This window comes from Lynx canadensis, chromosome D4, assembly GCF_007474595.2.
Source record: "Lynx canadensis isolate LIC74 chromosome D4, mLynCan4.pri.v2, whole genome shotgun sequence".
Taxonomy (NCBI): Eukaryota; Metazoa; Chordata; class Mammalia; order Carnivora; family Felidae; genus Lynx; species Lynx canadensis.
The window spans coordinates 71,876,673-71,899,756 of record NC_044315.2 but is presented as its reverse complement, the minus strand read 5'-3'; the positions used below and the strand labels follow the sequence as shown (position 1 = coordinate 71,899,756).

At 35.6% G+C, this 23,084-nt stretch overlaps 1 protein-coding gene across 1 annotated transcript in view; it reads left to right on the top strand.

Moving 5' to 3' along the window:
- The window catches only part of SHOC1 (shortage in chiasmata 1), an 84,344-nt gene that overhangs the window by 36,504 nt on the left and 24,756 nt on the right, over positions 1 to 23,084 (top strand). Inside the window, exons 11-18 of the mRNA XM_030294203.1 lie at positions 2,837 to 2,922; positions 3,657 to 3,899; positions 7,716 to 8,132; positions 9,825 to 9,953; positions 13,021 to 13,197; positions 16,167 to 16,271; positions 19,622 to 19,800; positions 21,243 to 21,315. Of these exons, the coding sequence (XP_030150063.1) occupies positions 2,837 to 2,922; positions 3,657 to 3,899; positions 7,716 to 8,132; positions 9,825 to 9,953; positions 13,021 to 13,197; positions 16,167 to 16,271; positions 19,622 to 19,800; positions 21,243 to 21,315 (1,409 nt within the window). The remainder of the gene's footprint in view (positions 1 to 2,836; positions 2,923 to 3,656; positions 3,900 to 7,715; positions 8,133 to 9,824; positions 9,954 to 13,020; positions 13,198 to 16,166; positions 16,272 to 19,621; positions 19,801 to 21,242; positions 21,316 to 23,084) is intronic.

The window sequence follows — 23,084 nt, the reverse complement described above, 5'->3', positions numbered from 1 at the left end:
TTTACTTTTATGTTGTTAAGCTACAGATATCTTTTCATGTCAGTATTTTTGACTACCTTATCCTCTCCTTTTTAGCTGCTCAAACATAATTCACACACCATGCATGTTATCCATTTAAAGTATAAAATTCAATGGCTTTTACTATATTCACAGTTGTCCAACCATCTAATTCCAGACTTTATCACCTCAAAAAGAAACCCGTATCAATCAGCAGTCATTTCACATTTCCCAGACCTTTACCCTCACCATTAGGCAAGCGCTAATCCACTTTCTGTCTCTACAGACTTGTCTATTCTGGACATTCAATAATTTTTTGTAGTTTACAAAATATAAGTTTTACAATTCTTTTGTTAAATTTACTCCTAAGTATTTTGTTGTACTGTAGGTTAAATAGTTTTCTAAATTTCATTGTCAGATTGTTCATTGCAAATATATAAAAATACAAGTGGCTTTAGTATATTGCTCATGTACTATACCTTTCATCCTGCAGAACTCATTTATTAGTTGTAATAGTTTTATAGTGGACTCTTCAGGATTTTCAACATATAAGATCATGACATCTTGCAAATAAAGTTTTACCACTTCTTCCTTTAAATAAATAAATAAATAAATAAATAAATAGCCCAAAGGTTCTAGGGCCATTTGAAACAACTTAAAGAAGTTGTCTCACCACTGCTACATTCATTAGCAAGAGATAAATCACTTTCATTTGGTTTATGAATATAAAAATCTTAAAATTCCTATATTCAAAAGAGATTTATACCTCAACTGTGAATCTAAAAACAAAGAAAAAAGTTAAAATTAAAAAAACAACAGAAGGAAAAAATAATATGTAATGTTATTGTGCTCTTAACTTGCTTTTATGTCTCCAATTACTTTTATTTCAGAACACATTTTTGCGGAAATAAATCCAGTTAATAAATATTTTGAGTGATTACCACATGTCAAGCTCTATGCTAGATTTTTAAAAAATTTTTTTCAATGTTTATTTATTTTTGAGAGGTAGAGAGTATGAGCGGGAGAGGGCCAGAGAGAGAGAGATACACACACAGAATCCGAAGCAGGATCCTGGTTCCGAGCTGTCAGCACAGAGTCTGATGTGGGGCTTGAACCCACAAACCGCAAGATCATGAACCTGAGCCAAAGTTGGACACTTATCCAACTAGCCATCCAAGCGCCCTTCTATGCTAGATTTTATGGAGCTAAAAAGAAAAGTCTGTGTAGCATCAGACTTTATTTCCACACTGATTACTGAATGGTGAACATATTTTTATATATGACCAAACAATATATCAAATGCAGACATGTCTTCAGAAAGTTCCATTAAGAGTGAGAATATTTGTTTATATTATGGTCTCCTGATGGACTTAACTTGCTTTCCTTTTGCTTTAAAGTAATTGCTTTACTTTACTTGGCTCAGTTGGTTAAGCGTTCAACTTCAGCTCGGGTCATGATCTCATGGTTTGTGAGTTTGAGCCCTGCATCGATTGGGCTCTGTGCTGATAGCCCAGAGCCCAGAGCCCGGAGCCTGCTTCGGATTCTGTCTCCCTCTCTCTGTCCCTCCTCCACTCATTCTCTCTCTCTCTCAAAAATAAATAAACATTAAAAAATTTTAAATTAATTGCCAATAATCTGAGGTGTCTGGTTTTCAAAGAGATCTTGGTAAGGTTCGAGAATTATCTAGAATCTCACATTTTGCCACCACATGCTAAATTTTTGGATTATGTGGGTAAATTGGATAGCTTAGACATAAAACCTAGCTTTCTACTGCACAGGACTGTCAACTAGCAATACTTATAATTAGCATACTCACATATGTTTTGTATGAACAGAGAAACAGAATACCATCAATTTTTGCCTTGGAGTAAGAGATTTGCAGCCATAGATTAAGGGGTTTATGGATTAATGGTATCTTCCCTATCAAGGCTAGTAACTTCATAGCTACTGATAAACTGTGATATACACTAATTGTCATGCATATTTCTTCCTTTCTCCTCCTAGCACTCTGTAACATGCAAACAGACATAAATCATTCACTCACACTCACACCAAGAATGAAGGACCTGAACTAAACTTTAGGACTAAACTTTTACCTTCCTGAGAAGGTAGAAAAGACAGAACTGTTCTTTCATTTCATAATTCTGACTCTCAGCCAGCAGAGGCTCCAGAATTTGTTTAAAATGTACTTGGAGACAAGCCCATTTTGTAAAAACTTGTGTTAAAGCTACTGTTCTGTATGGAAAACACAGTAATTTTACCTAAATTGTATTTTTATTTGGGGTGGTTTATAGGGTTGGTGCTGGCACACTTCATAGTTGGAAGTGTTCCACTGAGGGAGCTAGAGGAAGGAGTAAGTTATAGGCAAGCAGGAGCAATTCAGGTAACACACTGCCACACCTTCCCAGGGGGAGGAAAACCAAGTATTTGAAATTTGGCTTATGGAACTCTCTACTTAGCTTTACACACTTACAGAGTTAATTTTTCACTGCTTTCGAATGTAAAAAATACTTAGAAAAAGAACTTTCTTTTTTTTTTTTTTTTTTTTTTTTTCAACGTTTATTTTTATTTTTGGGACAGAGAGAGACAGAGCATGAACGGGGGAGGGGCAGAGAGAGAGGGAGACACAGAATCGGAAACAGGCTCCAGGCTCTGAGCGGTCAGCACAGAGCCTGACGCGGGGCTTGAACTCCCGGACCGCGAGATCGTGACCTGGCTGAAGTCGGACGCTTAACCGACTGCGCCACCCAGGTGCCCCGAAAAAGAACTTTCTTAAACTTTTCTTATGCAAAAAGCCTCAATATTATCAATATATTAAGCTTTAACTCTTCTTTTTCAGTAGTTTGCTTACTGCTGAAGAATTGGCTACCAAATACCATATGGTGTGGCAGTTAGAAAGCTCTTTGAAACCATTTTTGCTTACAGGTAAAGATTAATTGACTTTGAATGCTAAACGAAAAGTAAAGGTGAAACCGTATAATCAGTAGAAATGTATTGTCAGTTTTGTTATTTCTTTATTATTGTTACTGTCATTATAAAAATCACAGTTCTAAATTAAGGTTTTGAAATTTTTCATTTTAATTTTGGGTAGATGCTTATAATGCAGATAATAATATTAAGTAGTTGTGCTACTTTGATTCCTCCCTACATTATGATTTGCACTATTTAGTTTAAAGTAATGAGGGAGAAATCTCTGTGCCACAATATATAAGATGATAGCCATCATGAAATCTGATCAAATATATCTTCTTGTTTAGGTTCATTATAATAAATTAGAATCTCAAATTTAATTTAATTAATTAAATTCTTCAAAATTAATTTAATTCTTCAAAATTTTATTAAATATATTAATTTAGTAATTACTAAAATGGTCAAAATAATGGTTCTATCTCCTACTAAATATTAGAATAATTTTAACTTCATGATATTTCCATAGATTGAAAAACATCCCTTATGTAACTTCAACTGCTAGAGTATTACAAATATTAGCATCTTGAAGACAAAATACTAGCTATAACTTCAATTTTCACTTTTTTCCCCAATGTGTGAAAATCTATTTCATAAGCAATTTTCAGTGTGGTTCTATTTATTGTGTTTTTCATCTCTTTTTCTCTGTGGACTGTCTCTTTTTGTTGTTTGGTTTGTTATTGTTTTGTAAGTGCCAAGAGCTGAAGAGCCCAATAGTCAATATTCAGTTACAGATTTGAAAAAGATATTTTCTATTGAAGAAGAAAGCCTTGTAGTTGATCCTATAAACCCAGAGTGGTGGGAAAAAGAAGGACTAAATCTAATGGAGACAGAAACTTTGGAAGATCTGAATACATATTTGTGTCATGATGATCTATCTGCTGATGATACTAAAATGGAGATATTTTTGCCTACAAAAGTACTTCAATTTGAGTGTAAGTACATAATAGTAAATATCACTTGTGTGAATTATTCAGAATGAGAAAATGTTTGATACTGGCTTTTCATTAGGTGATTGGGAAGATATAACTAAATTCCAGCATTCAGTATTAGTTCTGGCTCTGCCAGAATTTATAACTTTGAGCTTCACAAAGCCCCACTTTCTTCCTTGAAAAAAAATGAAGTTTGACTAGCTCATCCTAAAATCATTTACTGTCCTAAAATTCTGTAGTCTCAGTTTTTAAATTTCTAGCCATTTTCAATTAAAGTGACTTTGTTTCTTTTTATAAGTGATTAATTGCCAGCTCAATGTTTGTCTACATCAGCTTAGACACAAACCAGCACTGTTATTTTTTGATCTGACAGGGGAACTCTGGGTATTCAATAATATGTAGTAACCTGTGTTCAACAATATATAAGCTTCCTTTGTTACCAAAGAGTTTACTCAACATTTTAAGTTACTTATACAATTATACAATTTAAGACAGCAAAAAATGTCTTGTAAGTACCTATCTTTCAAGTATTTTGGTTGCTATATGTGCCACTATAGTAAATGGAGTATTCTTAGTCTGAATTATACTTTTTTGAAGTATTTATGAATTATTTTTAAATCTTTGTGCAATAGTTACTAAATTTAGATCTTAAAGAAGTTGGTAAAGCTCACTTTTAGTTTATTATAGAGTAAATAATATATTTAAAAGTGAATTTTAGAAATTGTGTATATTAGGAGACTGCTCTAAGGAGATAGGAACTGGGGCAAGAATTGTTATCAGCAAAGAGATGTTTCAAAGACAAAAGACAGAGGGCTTTGGTAGAAGGGAGGATAGATAGACTATGTTAAAGAAATGCACACCAGTCTATCCTAAGGCCTAGATGATTACTCAGGGTGGAAGAATAATTTTAAAAGAGATTAAGTCAGATTGCTAGACAAAGAAAAAGGAGAGGAAGATTTTATGGGGTCTTCAAATTTCCAGAATAATGTATTAAATCTATAAGACTAGTAAAGTCTTTATTATGATATGTAACTATTTTGAGGTTAAAATAAAACATATGATTCACCTTGATATCCAATAGAATTATGATGATAGTTTAATTCTGAAGTCTAAAAAGCAGTAATAGTATCAAGAACTCATTACCAAGTTGTCAGGATAGGGCTGGTTAAATAGTAGAGGAAAATATTCAGAAAAGTGAAATGATAAACAGTTCATATTTGCCTACTAAACATACCAGGATATCTCTAGAAAATATCTCAGAGGTTGCAAACTGGTAGCACTCAGGTCCTGGTATTTTATTTAGTTACCAACATTTACAATTTGGAGGGTTACACATAAATGGCATGTATTTTGAGATTGTCTTTAAAATTTCAAAGACCAGACCCTTATTCTTATATGGCAACAACTGCCTGGAGCCAATAGCAGCTCACCACCTCCAATTTGCCACAGTTCCCAGCACTCATAAATTGAGGCCAGGTGTTAATTGGCATTTAGCATTACTTTTGCACTTTTATCTTACATTTAGTGTAATTAAGAGGAAAGTAAAATGTTTCTGATACCAGTATCTCTAATAAAAGCAAAAACAAAAACAATTATTGCAAGAAAAAAGTTCTACATTTTGGAAGAAAAAAGTTCAAAATTTATCATCCTAAAGATTATGATTTAGGGGCTTCTGGGTGGCTCAGTCATTTAAGTGGCCAACTTTGGCTCAGGTCATGATCTTGTGGTTTGTGGATTCCAGACTCATATCCGGCTGTGTGCTGACAGCTCTGAGCCTGGAGCCTGCTTCAGATTCTGTGTCTCCCTCTCTCTCTGCCCTGCCCCTGTTCGCACTGTCTCTCCCTCTCTCTCTCTCTCTCTCTCTCTCTCAAAAATGAGTAAACATTTAAAAAAATTTCAAACATTTAAACATTAAAAAAAAGATTATGATTTAAGCATATACTTCCCTCAGTAACATACCTTATTTATCTGGGCCTATAGGCATTTAAGCTTTTTTGCAAATTTTATAAGATATAATATACATATAATTAAATGTACCCATTCTAACTGTACAGTCTTATGGATTTTGACAAATGTGCATACCAATGAAACTACCACCACAATGAAGATATAGACTATTTCTATCACCCAAAAAGTTCCCCGTGCTCCTTTGCATTCTGTAGTTCCCACACCTCTCTTCTTCTAACCTTCACCCCTGACCCCAGGTAACCACTGGTCTACCTTCTGTCACTATGTATTAGTTTTCCGTATTCTAGAATTTCATTTATGGAATCATATAGTAACTCCTTTGTGTTTGGCTTCTTCCACTCAGCATAGCATTTTTGAGATTCATTTACAATGCTGTGTGTATCGCTATTCACTTCTTGTTACTGAAGAATTTTTCATATGGATGTACTCCAGTTTGTTTATCCACTCTCCTGGATTTATTTCCCAGGTTTTTACAGGGAAAGTTAGGAATAAAACTTCTATGAATCTTCTTATTGAAGTCTTTTTGTGAACATATGTTATCATTTCTCTTGAATGAATACCTATGAGTACAATCACTGGGTCTTATGGTAGGTGTATATTTAACTTCATAAGAAACTAGTAAATTGTTTTCCAACGTGGTTGCAAGATTGTGCATTCACATTAGCAATGTGTGAGAGTTCTAGTTATTCTATATCCTTGCCAACAGTTGGTATTGACAGTCTTTAATTTCAGCCATTCTAATGGTGTGTTGTAGTATCTCATTGTGCTTTTAATTTGTATTTTCCTGATGACTAATGATGATCAACATCAGTTAACATGGTCACTGGCCATTTGTATATCTTGCTTTAAAAAATATATTATAGGGGCTTCTAGGTGGCTCAGTCAGTTGGGTATTCAACTCTTGGTTTTGGCTCAGGTCATGATCTTGTGGTTCATGGGTTCAAGCCCTGCATTGGACTCTGCTGACAATGCAAAGCCTGCTTGGGATTCTCTCTCTCTCCCTCTCTCTGCACCTCCCCTGCTCACTCGCTCTCTCTCTCTCTTTCAAAATAAGTAAGTAAACATTAAAAAATATATTATAGCTTTACTGAAATATAATTCAAATGCCATACAACTCTAAAGTACACCATACAGTGGTTTTTAGTATAGTCACAAAGTTGTGTAATCATCACCACGATCAATTTTAGAACATTTTTGTCATCGCTCAAAAGAAATCTTGTACCCATTAGCAGTCACTCCCCATTTTCTACAGCTGTGGAACCACTAATCTATTCTCTGCCTGTATAGATTGCCTATTCTGAATGTTTCATATAAATGGAATCATACAATATGTGGTCTTTTGTGACTGGCTTCTTTCATTTAGTATGTTTTCAAGATTCATCCATGTTGTAGCATGTACATATCTTATATGAAGTATTGTTCAAATATTTTGTCAAATTTTAAATTGGCTTTGCTTTTTAAATATTAAACTAGGAGAGTTTTTTATATATATTGGATACAGTTCTTTTCAAGTATATGTATTATAAGTATATTCTTCTGATCTGTCAATTGCTTGATACCTAAGTTTTTGACCTTTAGACTTAATTCTAAGCCTATTGGCAATAGGACTTTTCTGGAATTCCTTACCTGGTAACCTAACTCCAGTAGTAAGAAAAAAAGGTGCAGAAATTTTGCCCTTTTAAAAAATTTATTTTATTCAGGTCAAAATTGATTTTCAAAGCAATAAACAAAGTACTTTTAAGGATCAAATTATATTAATAAGAACCTATAAATAAAAGTTATCCTAATACCCTAGCAGAGCACCCATTTATTCATGGATGTCATTTGGATATTTTTATTTTCTGTTTTCAGCATGGCTAGAATATAAAAGTTGTTCCTCACCTATTGCACTTATTAATGAGAAATCTACAAATGATCGTTTATTGCTCCCACAAAAGATTTCATCTCTGGCAAAAGAAATACCAGACCTGTGTTTTTCTGATGACTATATATCTGTTAAAAGACCAACAAAAGAAGAAAAACCAAAGAATGATCTAGAATTAGTTTATAGAATAAGCCAAAATAAAGAAAATGAAGATTACTTGGAACTTAACTGCACAGTACCATCTATTGAATCATCTTCCTCTCCAAAAATTGAAAAATCATCTTTTAAACAAGGTAGAAAATGGAAGAATGATTTGGACCTTTTGAATGACTTTATTGTACTGCGAAATAAACATAGAACTTGCACCTCAAAGACTGAACTCACGGGCAGTAAAGAAAATGATGGTGGGTAACTTAGTAATAGTTTGACATAAATATGATAGCTTTAAGGACTAAATATATAATTTACTACAGAAGGTAAGGAAATAAAGCTCTTTCAAATAGAATATATTATTTTTCAAAGCCAAAGAAAACATCTTTCATTCATGATACTTATTGAGTACGGAGATCGATGTGGATATTTGTATATGTATTTAGACATAGATGTAGATACGTATTTTCCAAAAAATTTAAAAGTGCATTTGAACTTGTAAAAAAGTCACTATTTGTAAAACTTGATTCCTACAACTTGGCCATACAGATTCATGGTATTTCTAACTTTTGTTGATTGTTCTGCCATTGTTTTTCTCTTTTAGCTGACAGTTCTCAGTATTGTAACTTATAATGTGTACTTGAGAACATTTTGCCCATTTGATTGCTTATTACTCTTTTTAACTTTAACAAAGAGTTTCTGTCTGAGTTGTAACTGTTTTACATTCACTGCTTAAAACCATATCAAATGTCGTATGTGTCATATCATTTCACTTCCGGTAAAAAAGGAAAAATAGGTATTCTAGAATATGTTTGACATAAGTTACTCAGAAGAATTAAGTACAAGAATATATATGTGTGAGAGTCACAGCATACTTAGGTCTTACCATCTTATATATTGTTAATGTGGAATTCTGCTGTCCACAGCCAGCCCATTTGATTCTCAAACTAAGCTCCTTTTTCCAACTTAGCCTTTGTTAGTAATAAAGGTAGTGTTTTGGTATATATATTTTACTTCTTCCCTTATTTTATAATTAATTCAGGGGCAACAAAGAATGTTACAACTTATTAGGCCCCCTCAAAAACTCTAGTAATTAGTATTATTTAATCATAACTATTCCAATTATTTATAGTTAATGAAAAATATACTTGAAAATATTAACATAATCTAGTTTAGGATATTTTATTCCATTGTTTTCACCATATATTTAAAGTTCATATTTTAAAATGTTTCAAGGTGGTATTATGTTTCTAAAATTATCTGGTAATCATATTATTAATAGATAACTTTGCTATCTAGTTAAAATAAGTAACTATAAATAAATTAATTAGTTATATATATTTTGTAATCCTCCACACTACTTAGAAAAGAAGGAAGACAACTGAACTATATGCCAGGCACTAAATTACATATTAGAGATAAATATGATACTGTTGCTGACCTTGAGAAGCTTATAGGCTCAGAGAAAATGCCTGAGACCTAAAGGGTGAGTGGTAAGAATTGACCTAATTAAAAAAGGTTGGAGATAGGGAGGGCTTGGGGCATAGGAAAGAATTAATAGCAGAAGGAAGGGTATATGGAAAGTCACAGAGAAATGAAGTTGAGCTGTATGTGCCTTTTAGGTGTCAGGAACTGTACTTGGTATTTATTCCTTATAACAGTATTCACAATAGGTATATTTATCTGTATTTTACATATGAGGACACTGAAGCTAGTGTCAGAATTGACACTGAAGCAGTGACTTGATGCCAAGATTCTTTCTGTTATGGTCATTCAGCTTCCTACCCAGCACTGTTGTTACGTCCATTGACCTGAATAGTTGTTCACTTTAATACGGACATATTTCAAGGAAGAACTTTAACAATTATGATCATATTATATCAAAGCATTTTAAGTAAAGTGACATTAAGTTTCCCTGAATAATGCAAATTAATATTTTTTATTAGAATTTCAAGATAAAGAAGAACATTCCTTGACTCTTCAAGAAGAAAGTCCCATTGTTTGTACTAATAAAGTCATAGAGAAAATAAGTCAGGAAAGGAAAGTAGACAAGGTCATTGAAATTCAAGCATCAGGTATGCTGTATGCTTTTAAAGTGCATTCAAATTAAGTGAACCTGAAGCCTTTTCTGAGTATCTAGGACATACCTGATTTTCCATGTTATTTTCTTCACTTGTTTCAGATGTTTCATCATGCCATTCCTAATTTCAAGTTATTCCTGGGCCTGGAATGCCCCCATTCACTGCCTCTGCCCCTTTCCATTGCCCTACTCCAGTCCACTCAGTGTTATTTCTCCCTTCATTTAAACTCCTGCTTCTCTATATTCGTCAGACAACAGCAGACTACAGCTGCTCACACCGTTCTGCCCAGTCTGGAAAAATGAACTGATGTTGCTTACTCCCTCTATTCTTTTACCCATTGTCAGCATGATGTTAAAAAAGCTACCACCATTGGGGCACCTGGGTGGCTCAGTTGGTTAAGCATCCAACTTTGGATCAGGTCATGATCTTGCAATCTGTGGGTTTTAGCCCTGCACTGGGCTCTGTCCTGACAGCTCAGAGCCTGGAGCCTACTTCAGATTCTGTCTCCCTCATCCTCTGCCCCTCCCATGCTTGTGCATACCTCTCTTTCTCTCTCTCTCTCAAAAATAAATAAACGCTTAAAAAAATTTTTTTAAAGCTATTGTTTAAATGATTAAACAATACTGATTAAAATGTTTGCTTCTGCTGAGAAGAATATTTTTCGACTCCTAAAGAACAGCCTGCTTAAGAATATCATGCTCATTGGGGCGCCTGGGTGGCGCAGTCGGTTAAGCGTCCGACTTCAGCCAGGTCACGATCTCGCGGTCCATGAGTTCGAGCCCCGCGTCGGGCTCTGGGCTGATGGCTCAGAGCCTGGAGCCTGTTTCCGATTCTGTGTCTCCCTCTCTCTCTGCCCCTCCCCCATTCGTGCTCTGTCTCTCTCTGTCCCAAAAATAAATAAACGTTGAAAAAAAAAATTTTTTAAAAAAAGAATATCATGCCCAGTCTCCTGCTCCCAGCAAAGTCACCCAGACTCTCCCCTCCCTGGAGTCTCTGCAGAGGCTGTTTGACCAGCAGCTCTCCCCCGGCCTCCCTCCATGGCCTCAGGTGCCTGGTGAGGCCAATCCAATCAACATGGTGGCCAAGGTTAGCCAACTGACTAGTATCTTGACCTCCATTGAAGACAAGGTCAAGGCCTTGCTGCATGAAGGCACCAAGTCTCCCCATCAACGTTCCCTCATCTTTCCTGTCACCTTTGAGGTAAAGTCAGAATCCCTGGGGATTCCTCAGAAGCTGCAGCTCAAAGTTGATGTTGAGTCTGGGAAACTGATAATTAAGAAGTTCAAGGATGGTTCTGAGGACAAGTTCTACAGCCACAATAAGATCCTGCAGCTCATCAAGTCTCAGACGTTTCTGAACAAGTTGGTGATTTTGGTGGAAACTGAGAAGGATAAGACCTTGTGGAAGGAATATGTTTTTGCTGATTCCAAAAAGAGAGAAGGTTTCTGCCAGCTTCTCCATCAGATGAAGAATAAGTACTTGGAGCAAGCAGAGCCAGACATGATCACCATCTTCATCAGCACCTGGAACATGGGTAACACTCCCCCCCCCAAGAAGATCACATTCTGGTTTCTCTCCAAGGGGCAGGGAAAGACTCAGGATGACTCTGCCAATTACATCCCTCATGACATCTACGTGATCAGCACCCAGGAAGACCCCCTGGGAGAGAAGGAGTGGCTGGAGATACTCAGACACTCCCTGCAAGAAATCACCAGCATGACTTTTAAAACAGTTGCCATCCACACCCTCTGGAATATCCAAATCATAGTGCTGGCCAAGCCGGAGCATGAGAACCACATCAGTCACATCTGCACCAACAATGTGAAGACGGGCATCGCCAACACGCTGAGAAACAAGGGAGCCGTGGGGGTGTCATTTATGTTCAACAGAACCTCCTAGGGCTTTGTTAACAGCCATTTGACTTCTGGAAGTGAAAAGAAACTCAGGCAAAACCAAAACTATATGAACATTCTCTGGCTTCTGCTCTGGGAGACAAGAAACTGAGTCCTTTTAACACCACTCACCACTTTACCCACCTCTTCTGGCTTGGTGATCTGAACTACTGTGTGGACCTTCCCACCTGGGAGGCAGAAACCATTGTCCAGAAGATCAAGCAGCAGCAGTACGCAGACCTCCTGTCCCATGACCAGCTGGTGATGGAGAGGAAGGAGCAGAAGGTCTTCTTACACTTTGAGGAGGAAGAAATCACGTTCGTGCCCACCTACCGTTTTGAAAGACTGACTCGGGACTAATACGCCTACACTAAGCAGAAAGCCACAGGGATGAAATACAACCTGCCTTCCTGGTGTGACCGAGTCCTCTGGAAGTCTTACCCGCTGGTGCATGTGGTGTGTCAGTCCTATGGTCATGATCTCACGGTTTCATGAATTCAAGCCCATGTTGGGCTTTGTGCTGACAACTCAGAGCCTGGAGCCTGCTTCGGATTTTGTGTCTCCCTCTCTCTCTCTGCCCCTCCCTCTCTCACTCTGTCTCTGTCTCTCAGAATAAATGAAAAATAAATTTAAAAAATTCAGAGCAAAAACAAGAATATGCTCATTATTAACATCAATAAGAAAATATGACACTGTTTTTTAATATCTTTTCATTCTCTTCAGTTTTATTTACAACCTTTAGATGGTAATGCAAATCTTTATTGACATTCTAGTGAAAACTAGAAACAATTTGTCATTGTTATAAGTTTGTTTGGCTTAAGGTTGTAAGCTAATTTCAGTGGGGGGAGAAGAAAAAAAAATTATGTGGTTCTCTTTTTATGGCTCTTCATACTTGCCATGCCAAATTAGTTAACAAATAAATATTTTCTAATAAGCAGGATAGTCATAAAATTATACTAATTCTACAGAGGGTTTTTGGTTTTGTTGTTATTAGTTTATTTAGAATAGATATTCTAAAATGAGCCTCTGTACAATCTCTTGATCTTTACTCAGAAAAGAATTAGGATGGAGTTCAGTTTTCCAAGAAGTGACATGTTTAATTGGTTTGTCAAAAAGAGCAAGCATACCATCCTTATAAAACACTATCTTTAATGCTTTTATTTTCACAGATAGCCAATGCCAAGCATTCTGTCTCCTAGAAGCAGCAGCTACTCCTATCTTAAAAAAACTTGTATGCCTCTGTACTCTCCCTGCTGCTAATTGGACATTTGCCACTGTCATTTTTGATGAAACAAGATTCCTCTTAAAGGAACAAGAAAAAGTAATAAGTGATGCTATTCAGCAAGGTGAGTACAAATAAAAATCATACTATTTAAAAGGATATAAAGTTATGGATTATTGTATCAAATGAGTAAAAATTGAATATAGAAGGTATAGTAATTAGTCATGGATGAAGGCATAACTGTAATTCAGCATATGACAACCATAAACCAATATTGGAGGATCAGCTAAGTGAGGAGAAATAGGTAATGAATATCATCTGGCTTTGCTTCTCAGTGATACTGCTAATTGGCATATATTACTTGACAGGTTCCTATTGCCCCCAAACCAAATTAACCCTATTATTGTTAACATCTGAACCACCTAATTCCCTCCCAAAAGTGGGGTGGGGGGGGGAGGTAAAAAAATAGATTAATTAAAGTCACTCCTTAACTTTTGCTTCTGGACAAGATGGAGAAACAGGGATTGGATTTACCCTCCTTCAAGGAGGAAAAAAAAAAACAAAAACAAAGATGAAATACATGAAACCAGTTTTTAAGACCCTACACATCAGGCAGTGAAGCACAGTGATTCCTGAGAGATGGGAAACAAGGTGAGCCCTACCACTGCCCTGGCTTACTGCCTTGAAAGAGTTGCCAGGCCATAGCACAGGGAGAGGTACCAGGGCAGAGTCAAGTGGACAGTCTGCACTGAGGAAACAGAACTGAGTGTCCAGGGAGACCAAGGCCATCTAGCCTCTTGGCTAGAGGTCAAAGGATAGAATATTAGAGAACAGAGAGCTTCACACAGAGTATTCGGCAGAGTACTGATCAAAGAGTGTATATGAGGAAACCACTTGAGGTTGGGGAAGGAAACCATCTGATGAGATTAGAGGGAATAGCACCCTGCATTCACACAGGGCAGGGAATAATGCCTGCTACCACCAGCTAGGCTAGAAAAACTCATAATTCATGGGGCACCCAACAAGATAGAATTCACAGTGTCTGACATCCAATCAAAGATTATCAGGCATAACAAGAGACAGGAAAACACAACCCATAATGAGAATAATCAATCGAAGCAAACTCAGTACTGACAAAGATGTTAGTGTTATTAGAGAAGGACACTAAAACTTTTTGTAACTGTGTTCCATATGTTCAGTAAGTTAGGGACATATAAAGGACACAAATCAAGCTTCCAGAAATGAAACTACAATGCATGAGATGAAAAAATGCACTAGATGGGATTAATGGCAGATTGAATACTGCAGAAGAAAAGATTAGTTAACTTGAAGACATAGCACTAGAAACTAAAATAAAACACGGGTAGGTAAAAAAAAATCTAAAAAAAGAAAGAAAAGAGCATCAGCGAGCTGTGAAACAACTTCAGATAGCCAGACATAATAGCAACTAGAATTCTCAAAGGAGAGGTAAAAAGAGGGTAAAGAGAAAAATATTTGAAAAAATAATGACTGAAAGCTTTCCAAACTTAGTAAGAACTAAAACCCATAGATCCAAGAAACTCAGTGAACAGCAAGCACAAGAAACATAATAAAGCCACACCGAGGCATATCATAATCAAATCGCTCAAAACTCGCAGTAAAGAGAAAATTGTAGGAGCAGTCAGAGGGAAAAGAAAAAGTATGTTACATAAGGAAAGCAAAGATAAGGATGATATAATTTCTTGTCAGAAATAATTCAGGTGAAAAGACAGTGGAGTAAAATCTTTAAAATACTGAAAGAAAAAAACCTTAGTTGTCTACACTAGGCAAAAACATATTATGAAAGCAAAGGTAAAATGAAGATGTTTTCAGACACATGAAAGCTGAAAGAATTCATCAGCTGCAGATTGGCATGATAAGAGATGTTCAAGAAATGTTCTCCTAAAGACAGAAGAAAAATGATACCAAATCTTGTTTCTCTACCCTGTTCTTATCCATTCCAGGTCATGATTGACTTGTTTCCACAAGTCCTTAGAGGGGCTGAATATACTAACCCATAAATGGTTTTCCTGTTGCCCCTTGTTCCCAGTGACTACTTCTTATTTGCCTTGATCTTCACTAATTGATTAGATGAGCAATTTTCAAATTTTTCAGCAGAACGTTTTGTACAAATAAATATTTCATGGGATCCCATTATATAAAACATGGAAAAGTAGAGCTTCTCTGGTTGAATTGGGGCAGTGGGCCTAGACTCCTATCTTCTTGGTTTCACTTTTGCACATAGTAAAATCCAATCTATCATCTTCAGAAAGCTCTGGAACTACATGGAACACATTAAGTAGCCAATACATCTCTTGTATTGTAAATACACCTCTTGTTTGAGTCATATCTTTGGACAAATATTCCCAGGTGTCTACCTCCATTTCAAGGTATTGCTTTATGTTATGATCCCCATCTTTCTCTTCACCAGTTGGCAAGTTATGAGTTGAATTTGCTTTTTGTTTCATAACTGGGAATCACTGGCCTTTTTTCCTACCAAGAGTAGAAATAATTGAATATCCTTTGTAAGCAACAAGAATATGAACACTAAGGTTAGCTGTCTGGGTTTGAATGCCAGCTCCACCACTTATTTATTCACAAATTGACCTTAGAGGGGCACCTGGGTGGCTCAGTTGGTTAAACATCTGACTGTAGATTTCTGGTCACATCATGATCTCACAATTTCGTGAGATCATGCACTGGTAGCACAGAGACTACTTGGGATTCTCTCTCTCTCTCTCTCTCTCTCTCTCTCTCAACCCCTCCCCCACTCACGCTGTCTCTGTCTCTCTCAAAATAAATAAATAAACTTAAAAACAAAAACAAAAACAAAGTGACCTTGGACAGTTACTTAACCTTGTTCAGACTATTTCCTCATCCATAAAATGAGGATCATAATAAACTTGTCTGATAGGGTTATTATTATAGATTCAATGAAATAACCAGCTTACCTACAGCCTGGCATATAGGAAGCACCTGATAATGAATGTTAGCTATTATTGTTAAGCATTCTGATACATGTTCTAAAATTCTGATGTGTATCTTATGTTTTTAAATACATTTCTGCTTGCTTAGGTACGAATGATGAAAGAGAAATGACATACAAGCATGCTGCTCTCTTACATCTTCTGGTAACAATTAGAGATGTCCTTTTAACATGCTGCTTGGACACAGCATTGGGTTAGTGGGATAAATTTTTATTTCCCCTTTTAGTCCTATTGAAATATTTTTATTTCCTCTTTTACTTGCACATTAAGCACTATATACATTTTGACATAATTCTAATAGAATGTATATTTTATGCTGCCTATATTCATTGAAAGAAATCATTTGTAACAAATACCATCATTTAAAAAAATAGGTTTAGGATTCTCTAATCTAGGCCTGAATTGTAGACTCATAATGGCCTCAAGCAGATTTGATTATATAATCATTTTCATGCACTACTTTTTAATGTAAGATGATATTTTGGCATGTACATTTTAGGTCCTCATTGAATGTCGTGGCTTTGAATCTTTGCTAGGTGAATATAACTAATATAACCAAATTATTAGTTGTAAGATATTTTACAATTTTTTTAGTTTTACATGTAAATTAGGATATGAATTACTTGAGAAGTAAAAATCAAACTATTTGAATATATTACAAAATGTTAAGATTTTGGAAATTATTTCCAAACTATCAAAATCATTAAAATATCTGTCTCAATACATTACTACTGCTTTAGGCCCCTTATTGCAGGATTATTTAGATTTGTTTAGTAATGGTATACTTATAGAATTGTTTTATAATTTAGAATTTCTAGAACCTATTTAAAATATAAAGTGAAAATAATTTTTCTCTGATCTGTGACCCAGAGGTTTTGTCTAATCTATGACCCAGACAACTATTTCTCTAATCCACGGTTTTGGTAAATACTGAGCAGCAATGAGTTACAGCTGTCCTCCCTCTAAGCACTGGAAATAATAATATTTGGCCAAGTATTGTATTAGTATTATCTGGTCAAGTATTATAACTATGTTACAGCTACCTTTAGAAATCCTAACATGTTGCTTTTCCTTTCTTCTCCAATTAAACCACTTGGGTATTGATGCTGGATCAGGTTGTTTTACCTCCATCCCAAGAAAACTATGGATTGGGGACTCCAGCCCTAGTTTACAGAACCTGCAATTGGTGTAAGGGTGTAATATCACATGTCCTTCTATTTAGTCATCTGTTTTCATTATACTTATCAGCTTCCATGAAAGGTCACCAGTCCTACCAAAAGCAAGGCTGATTATTAAAGCATAATAATAAGGCAGAATATCAGAATCTAAAACATCTGAGCTCTCCGTGCTATAGAGAGAGTGCAGTTGTGACTCACTGCTGCTCAAACTTACTAGTATTAGAGAATTAGAAATAGAGAAATAATATTTATGGAGGATTATTTGAAGTATATTCACCTTTAAGTACTCTTACGATCTACACAAGGATTAAGTGAGACCATTAAGAACTATGTATTTGGGCTGAATGATTTTTGCTCCTCAAAGAAATACTTTTGCTCAATCAAACTTGGTCATTGCTATTTGGCTACCTTGAGGAATACTCTAGAAGTAAAATTAAAATTCTTGTTGGCAAGCAAACTTCTTAAGCCCTAGGTCCCAAGCCATAAGGAATAACCAAGACACTTTGGACATTTTTAGTGGAGAGATTTCTCACTCTAAACCTCTCAAAGAGTGAATTAGGTTGTCCTCTTTTCTTTTTTTCTTTGCATAGTGGCAGAGAAAGAAAGGTCCATGGGGGTCTGGCTGCCTGCCCTGTACCCTTCTAGAATTCTGTTTTTTTCTCTCAGCTGCCAATTTGTTACCTCTCCCAAGCTAGCAAGGTAATGACTTTCAAGATTAAAGGTATAGTCTCACTTCTGGGCTTTAACCCATAAATAAATTCAGTATTGTGTAATGGGTACTGTAGTAAAGATAGGTACTAATGATACAAAGGATGGAGACTGTTACCTTTAAGCTGAATGTTTATTTAAAAATAAATAAACTCCTGGGTGGCTCAGTCTGTTAAACTTCTGACTTCAGCTCAGGTCATGATCTCATGGTTTGTGAGTACCAGCCCCACTTCAGACTCTGTGCTGACAGCTTGGAGCCTGGAGCCTGCTTTGGATTCTGTGTCTCCTCTCTCTCTGCCCCTCCCCTGTTCACGCTGTGTCTCTTTCAAAAATAAATAAACGTTAAAAAACTAAAAAAAAAGTACGAGTTTGCTAAGTAAATAAAGTATGAAAGGGTACTATAGGCAGAATTAAGAGCCCATAAGAATGACCCAGTGGGTGTGCTGCATACAGTTCCATGTAGTTAAAGTGAAGAGTACAAGGTAGAAAGCGGTAAGAACTAAGCATGAAGACATAAAAAAGAGCCAAATCATGAATAGCCTTGTAAGCTGCACAAAAGAGCTCAGACCTTATTCTGTAGATGATAGGGTGCCATTGAAATAGGGATGGTACTGGATTAGGCTTCTCATTCAGAAAGTTAAATCTAGAGAATCAGCAAGAGGTTTGGAGATTAGAAGGTAGAGAGAACATGGGGCGCCTGGGTGGCTCAGTTGGTTAAGCGTCGGACTTCGGCTTAGGTCATGATCTCACAGTTCTTGAGTTCGAGCCCCGCGATGGGCTCTGCACCGACAGCTCAGAGGCTGCTTGGGATTCTCTCTCTCTCCACTCTCTCTCTATGCCCCTTCCCCACTTTCTTGCTTTCTCAAAAATAAACTTAAAAAAAAAGATAGAACATAAGTCAGTCTAAATTGCCCATCAGTCAAGCTGTACTAATGTAAAATTTGAATATGCACATAAATATAAAAATGTGAACATAAACATAATTTTAAAATATATTATTTATTGCCAAAATATTCAGTGAACACCTGACCTACATAAGTTACTATGCTAAGTGCTTTTCAGTAATTCACAGAACTCACTGTGTTGTGGAATTACCAGGAGAGCTTTTAGGCAAAAAACCCCGGGATACAATCTAAATTTACTGAAGATGAACTTACAAGGATAGGTCGCAGGATTCTGTGTTTGGAAACTGCTTGTAGTGGGTCTGAATTTAGGCTCTGTTGTTTTTGCAGTTATACAAATAAATTATGCATAAATATCATGGATTTATCCCAAGAGCTTATAGGCTGAGATTGTCATATACATAAAAAACCAAAAATCAAGTACAATCTATTTATTCTACAGATAAAATACTAAGAAAATTCCAATGGGGTGGCATTTCCATAGGACTTGCATGTAAGTGTAGATCAAGCCAGAAGGCAGGAAAAGATGGGATATATTCGAGTATGTTGTGGTAGCTGAAAAGGAGACATTTGGTACATAATTTTAAGCTTTACTCAATTTTAAGGTTTCTATTAATCAATATCTTTGATCAAAATCATAAAAGGATTAAAGTAAATTTTAATTGTTATGACTCTTGTTTCCTTTTAATTTTTACCATGGAGTTTCTCAAAGAATGAAAAGATATGCCTTTTCCCCCTACTTTTATTTTTAACAGGATATTTGTCAAATGCAAAAGATATCTACAGAAGCATTTTAGGCTCCTATCTGGACAACATTTGGAGACAGCTGGAGATTGTTCAGTTTGTTAGGGAAAAAAAGCCTGAAACCAATTACAAGATACAAGAACTTCGATGCCAGATACTAAATTGGATGCAGAGTGAACAGCAGATTAATGTAAGTACTGGAATAAAGCAGATAACGGTAATCAGCTTAAGTAAGAATTGGATTGGTGATGGGCATTAAGGAGGGCACTTGTTGGGATGAACACTGGGTGTTATATGTAAGTGTTAAATCACTGGATTCTACTCATGAAACCAATACTACACAACACATTAACTAACTTGAATTTAAATAAATTAATTTTAAAAAAGGAATTGGATATAAGATAGATTTTTGCATTTAACTCTGAAATTATGAAGTAGTCTAGACTATTTGGTCCCCTGACAGTTTTCTCCTTAAGTAAGTTAACAAAACAGAATCAGACCAAGAGAAAGGATGATTTTGCATGATTGTTCATATGTCTTGAATTTAAAAATACTTTAATTTTTATTATACAGAGTTCTCTATGGATTGACTCTCCAAATCTCAAAATTGTTGTCTGGTACTTTTAAGTTCATGGGCATATACCAGATAACAAAACTACAATAATTTATTTTTAGATATTGAGCCAGAATCTCATCTCATATGATTCTACAAAAAAAGCTCTTAGTTTATGCCTTGGATTATATTGGGGATTTTTGCCCATGCTACTTCAAGCATATGAAGGTTGCATTACTAAAGACTTAAGAGGGGAAGCCTGAGTGGTTCAGCTGGTTAAGCACCTGGCTTGGGTCATGATCTCACAGTTCATGAGTTTGAGCTCTGCATCAGGCTCTATTCTGACAGCCTGGAGCCTGCTTTGTATTCTGTGTCTCCCTCTCTCTCTGCCCCTTCCCTGCTCATGCTCTGTCTGTCTGTCTGTCTCTCTCTCTCAAAGGTAAATAAACATTTTAAAAAAAGACTTAGGAAGAAATACTTTCTTAAATGTTTTCAAGCTGAAAAATGTTTCAAATACTTTACACAAAATCTGGATGTAAATGTGGCCTTCTTCTTCTTCTTCCTCTTTGCCCCTCCTATATCTTTATCCCCAACTCTGTGGCTACTTGGATAACTTGCCTAAGTCATTAAAATAAAGTAAAATAATCAGTAAGAAATTTAAAAAATTGAAATTGATTTATTGTCCTCCCCCCAACCCCGTGCCAAAAAAAGAGCTGTGATGGTAAGTAGGAAAGTATAGCAGCAAATCATTGGTTTTCTCTAACAAATTCAAACTTGTCTGAGTTGAATTTAACACTAACAATGCAGGCAGAGACAACTTATATATACAATCACCTATATGGAAGTACATGAATGCTAAGAATGCCCTACCCTAGAATATTTTCCTCATTGATATTTGATCTTACCAGAATTTATTCCTCTGTGTTTAAGCACTGACATCTTTTATAACACATATTTACTTGGTAATCTTATTGTCATTATTTTCATGTAACCAGTGAACCTTGTTTTTTTTGTTATAGTAGCATAACTATGAAAAGAATAATTATTCAGAGATATATGAAATTCTTATTTTTGACCAGGTGCTGATTATAATAAGAATGGACTCAGATGGTGAGAAACATTTACTCATTAAAATCCTTAACAAAATGGAAGGTAGGGAGATTTATTTATTTATTTATTTGTTTATTTATTTATTTATTTATTTATTTATTTATGGCAGTTAGGAGTCTTAAATTATGCTTCATTTGATAACAAATGTTTGAACATATACAAATGTAGTGATCTAAGTGTTTAAATTAAGATATAATAACATACCATAAAATTCATCCTTTAAAAGTATATAACTCAGTGGGATATAACCAGTTTTGAAATAAATCTGGACTTTAAGTCTGCAATATAAATATACTGTAATGTACTTATACATACATTATATATCATATGTATTTTTTATTATCAGTCAACACCTTTTATTAATTATCTACTAGTTGCTACATAATACTGTATACTTACAACTCTATAAATCAGTTTTAGTAAATCAGTTTTGCAAATAAAGAAACTAAAATTCATAAAGGTGATGTAGCATGCCACATCTCATAGGTAGCAAGTAAGGGAATCAGGATTTCATCTAAGGTCTGTCTTGTTCTAGTGTCATTCTTCAACTCTTCTACCCATTATTGCCCCCTCTGCCAATTCTTTCCACCTTGTGCTATGGTTTACATATTGCTTATATTTAAACTCTTCTCCTTTTTCATCTCCTTGTCTTTTTTAATGTTTATTCATTTTTCAGAGAGAGACAGAGTGTGAGTAGGCGAGGGGCAGAGAGAGGGAGATGCAGAATCAAAGCAAGCTCCAGGCTCTGAGCTGTCAGCACAGAGCCCGACATGGGGCTTGAACTCATGAACTGTAAGATCATGACCTGAGCCTAAGTAGAACGCTTAACCAACTGAGCCACCCAGGTGCCCCAATTTCATCTCCTTGTCTTAAGTGAAACCCTGCTTTCCCCAGATGATATGGCTTCCCCTGTATCCCTCTCATAAAAAAGCTGATAATTCTCTCATATATATGTGTGTGTGTATATATATATATATATATATATATATATATATATGTATATTATAGCCTTCCTTTCTAATATATATATACACACACATATACATATGTATATGTACACATATGTATGTATACATATATATGTATGTACACATACGTATATATATGAGATACATGAGATATATGAGATATATAAGATATGTATATATCACAGGGATGAGAAGGTTAATTTCTTGTTTTATCCTTTCCAAAACATTATTCCTCTATCTCTGAGGTTATGCCATATTGCCACAGCATTTTCTACCATTCCAACTGCCATCCTCTAGTTACCACCTGAACATTCCCTGTCATCTGTGGACAGTTCTGCACCTGGTTCAGGGTATTCTTTTCACTCCTAGTCCTGCCATTATCCTAGGTGTCTTTAACATGAATGATGATTCAACACTCTGACCTTATAGTTTTGTTGACCCCCACAGCAAAAATGATATTCATTCCTTGGCTATGCCATCAACCTTGTAATAATGCAGAACTGTGCTACTTCTGAACTTTAAACTCTGATATATTGCTCTCTGTCTACAGCTACATTAACTCTTTCACGATGTTCAGCATCTTAGAGATCTGTAATCTGTCGACTCCTTTTTTGTTTCACTTTCTTCTCTTTCCAGACTTGGTGATGTGCCCATGACTCAGTCTTGTCCTTCTAATGTACCTTCCATTTAAACCTTAGCTCTGAATCCATCAAGACATTTAACTTCTCTGTTTCTATACCTGAGCTCCTGAGCATTATTAGAAAAAATAAAATAGTTTGGTACCACTACAGACTTATCTTCTCTGAACTTATATGGGCTGTTAATACCTCTTAACAACCATTC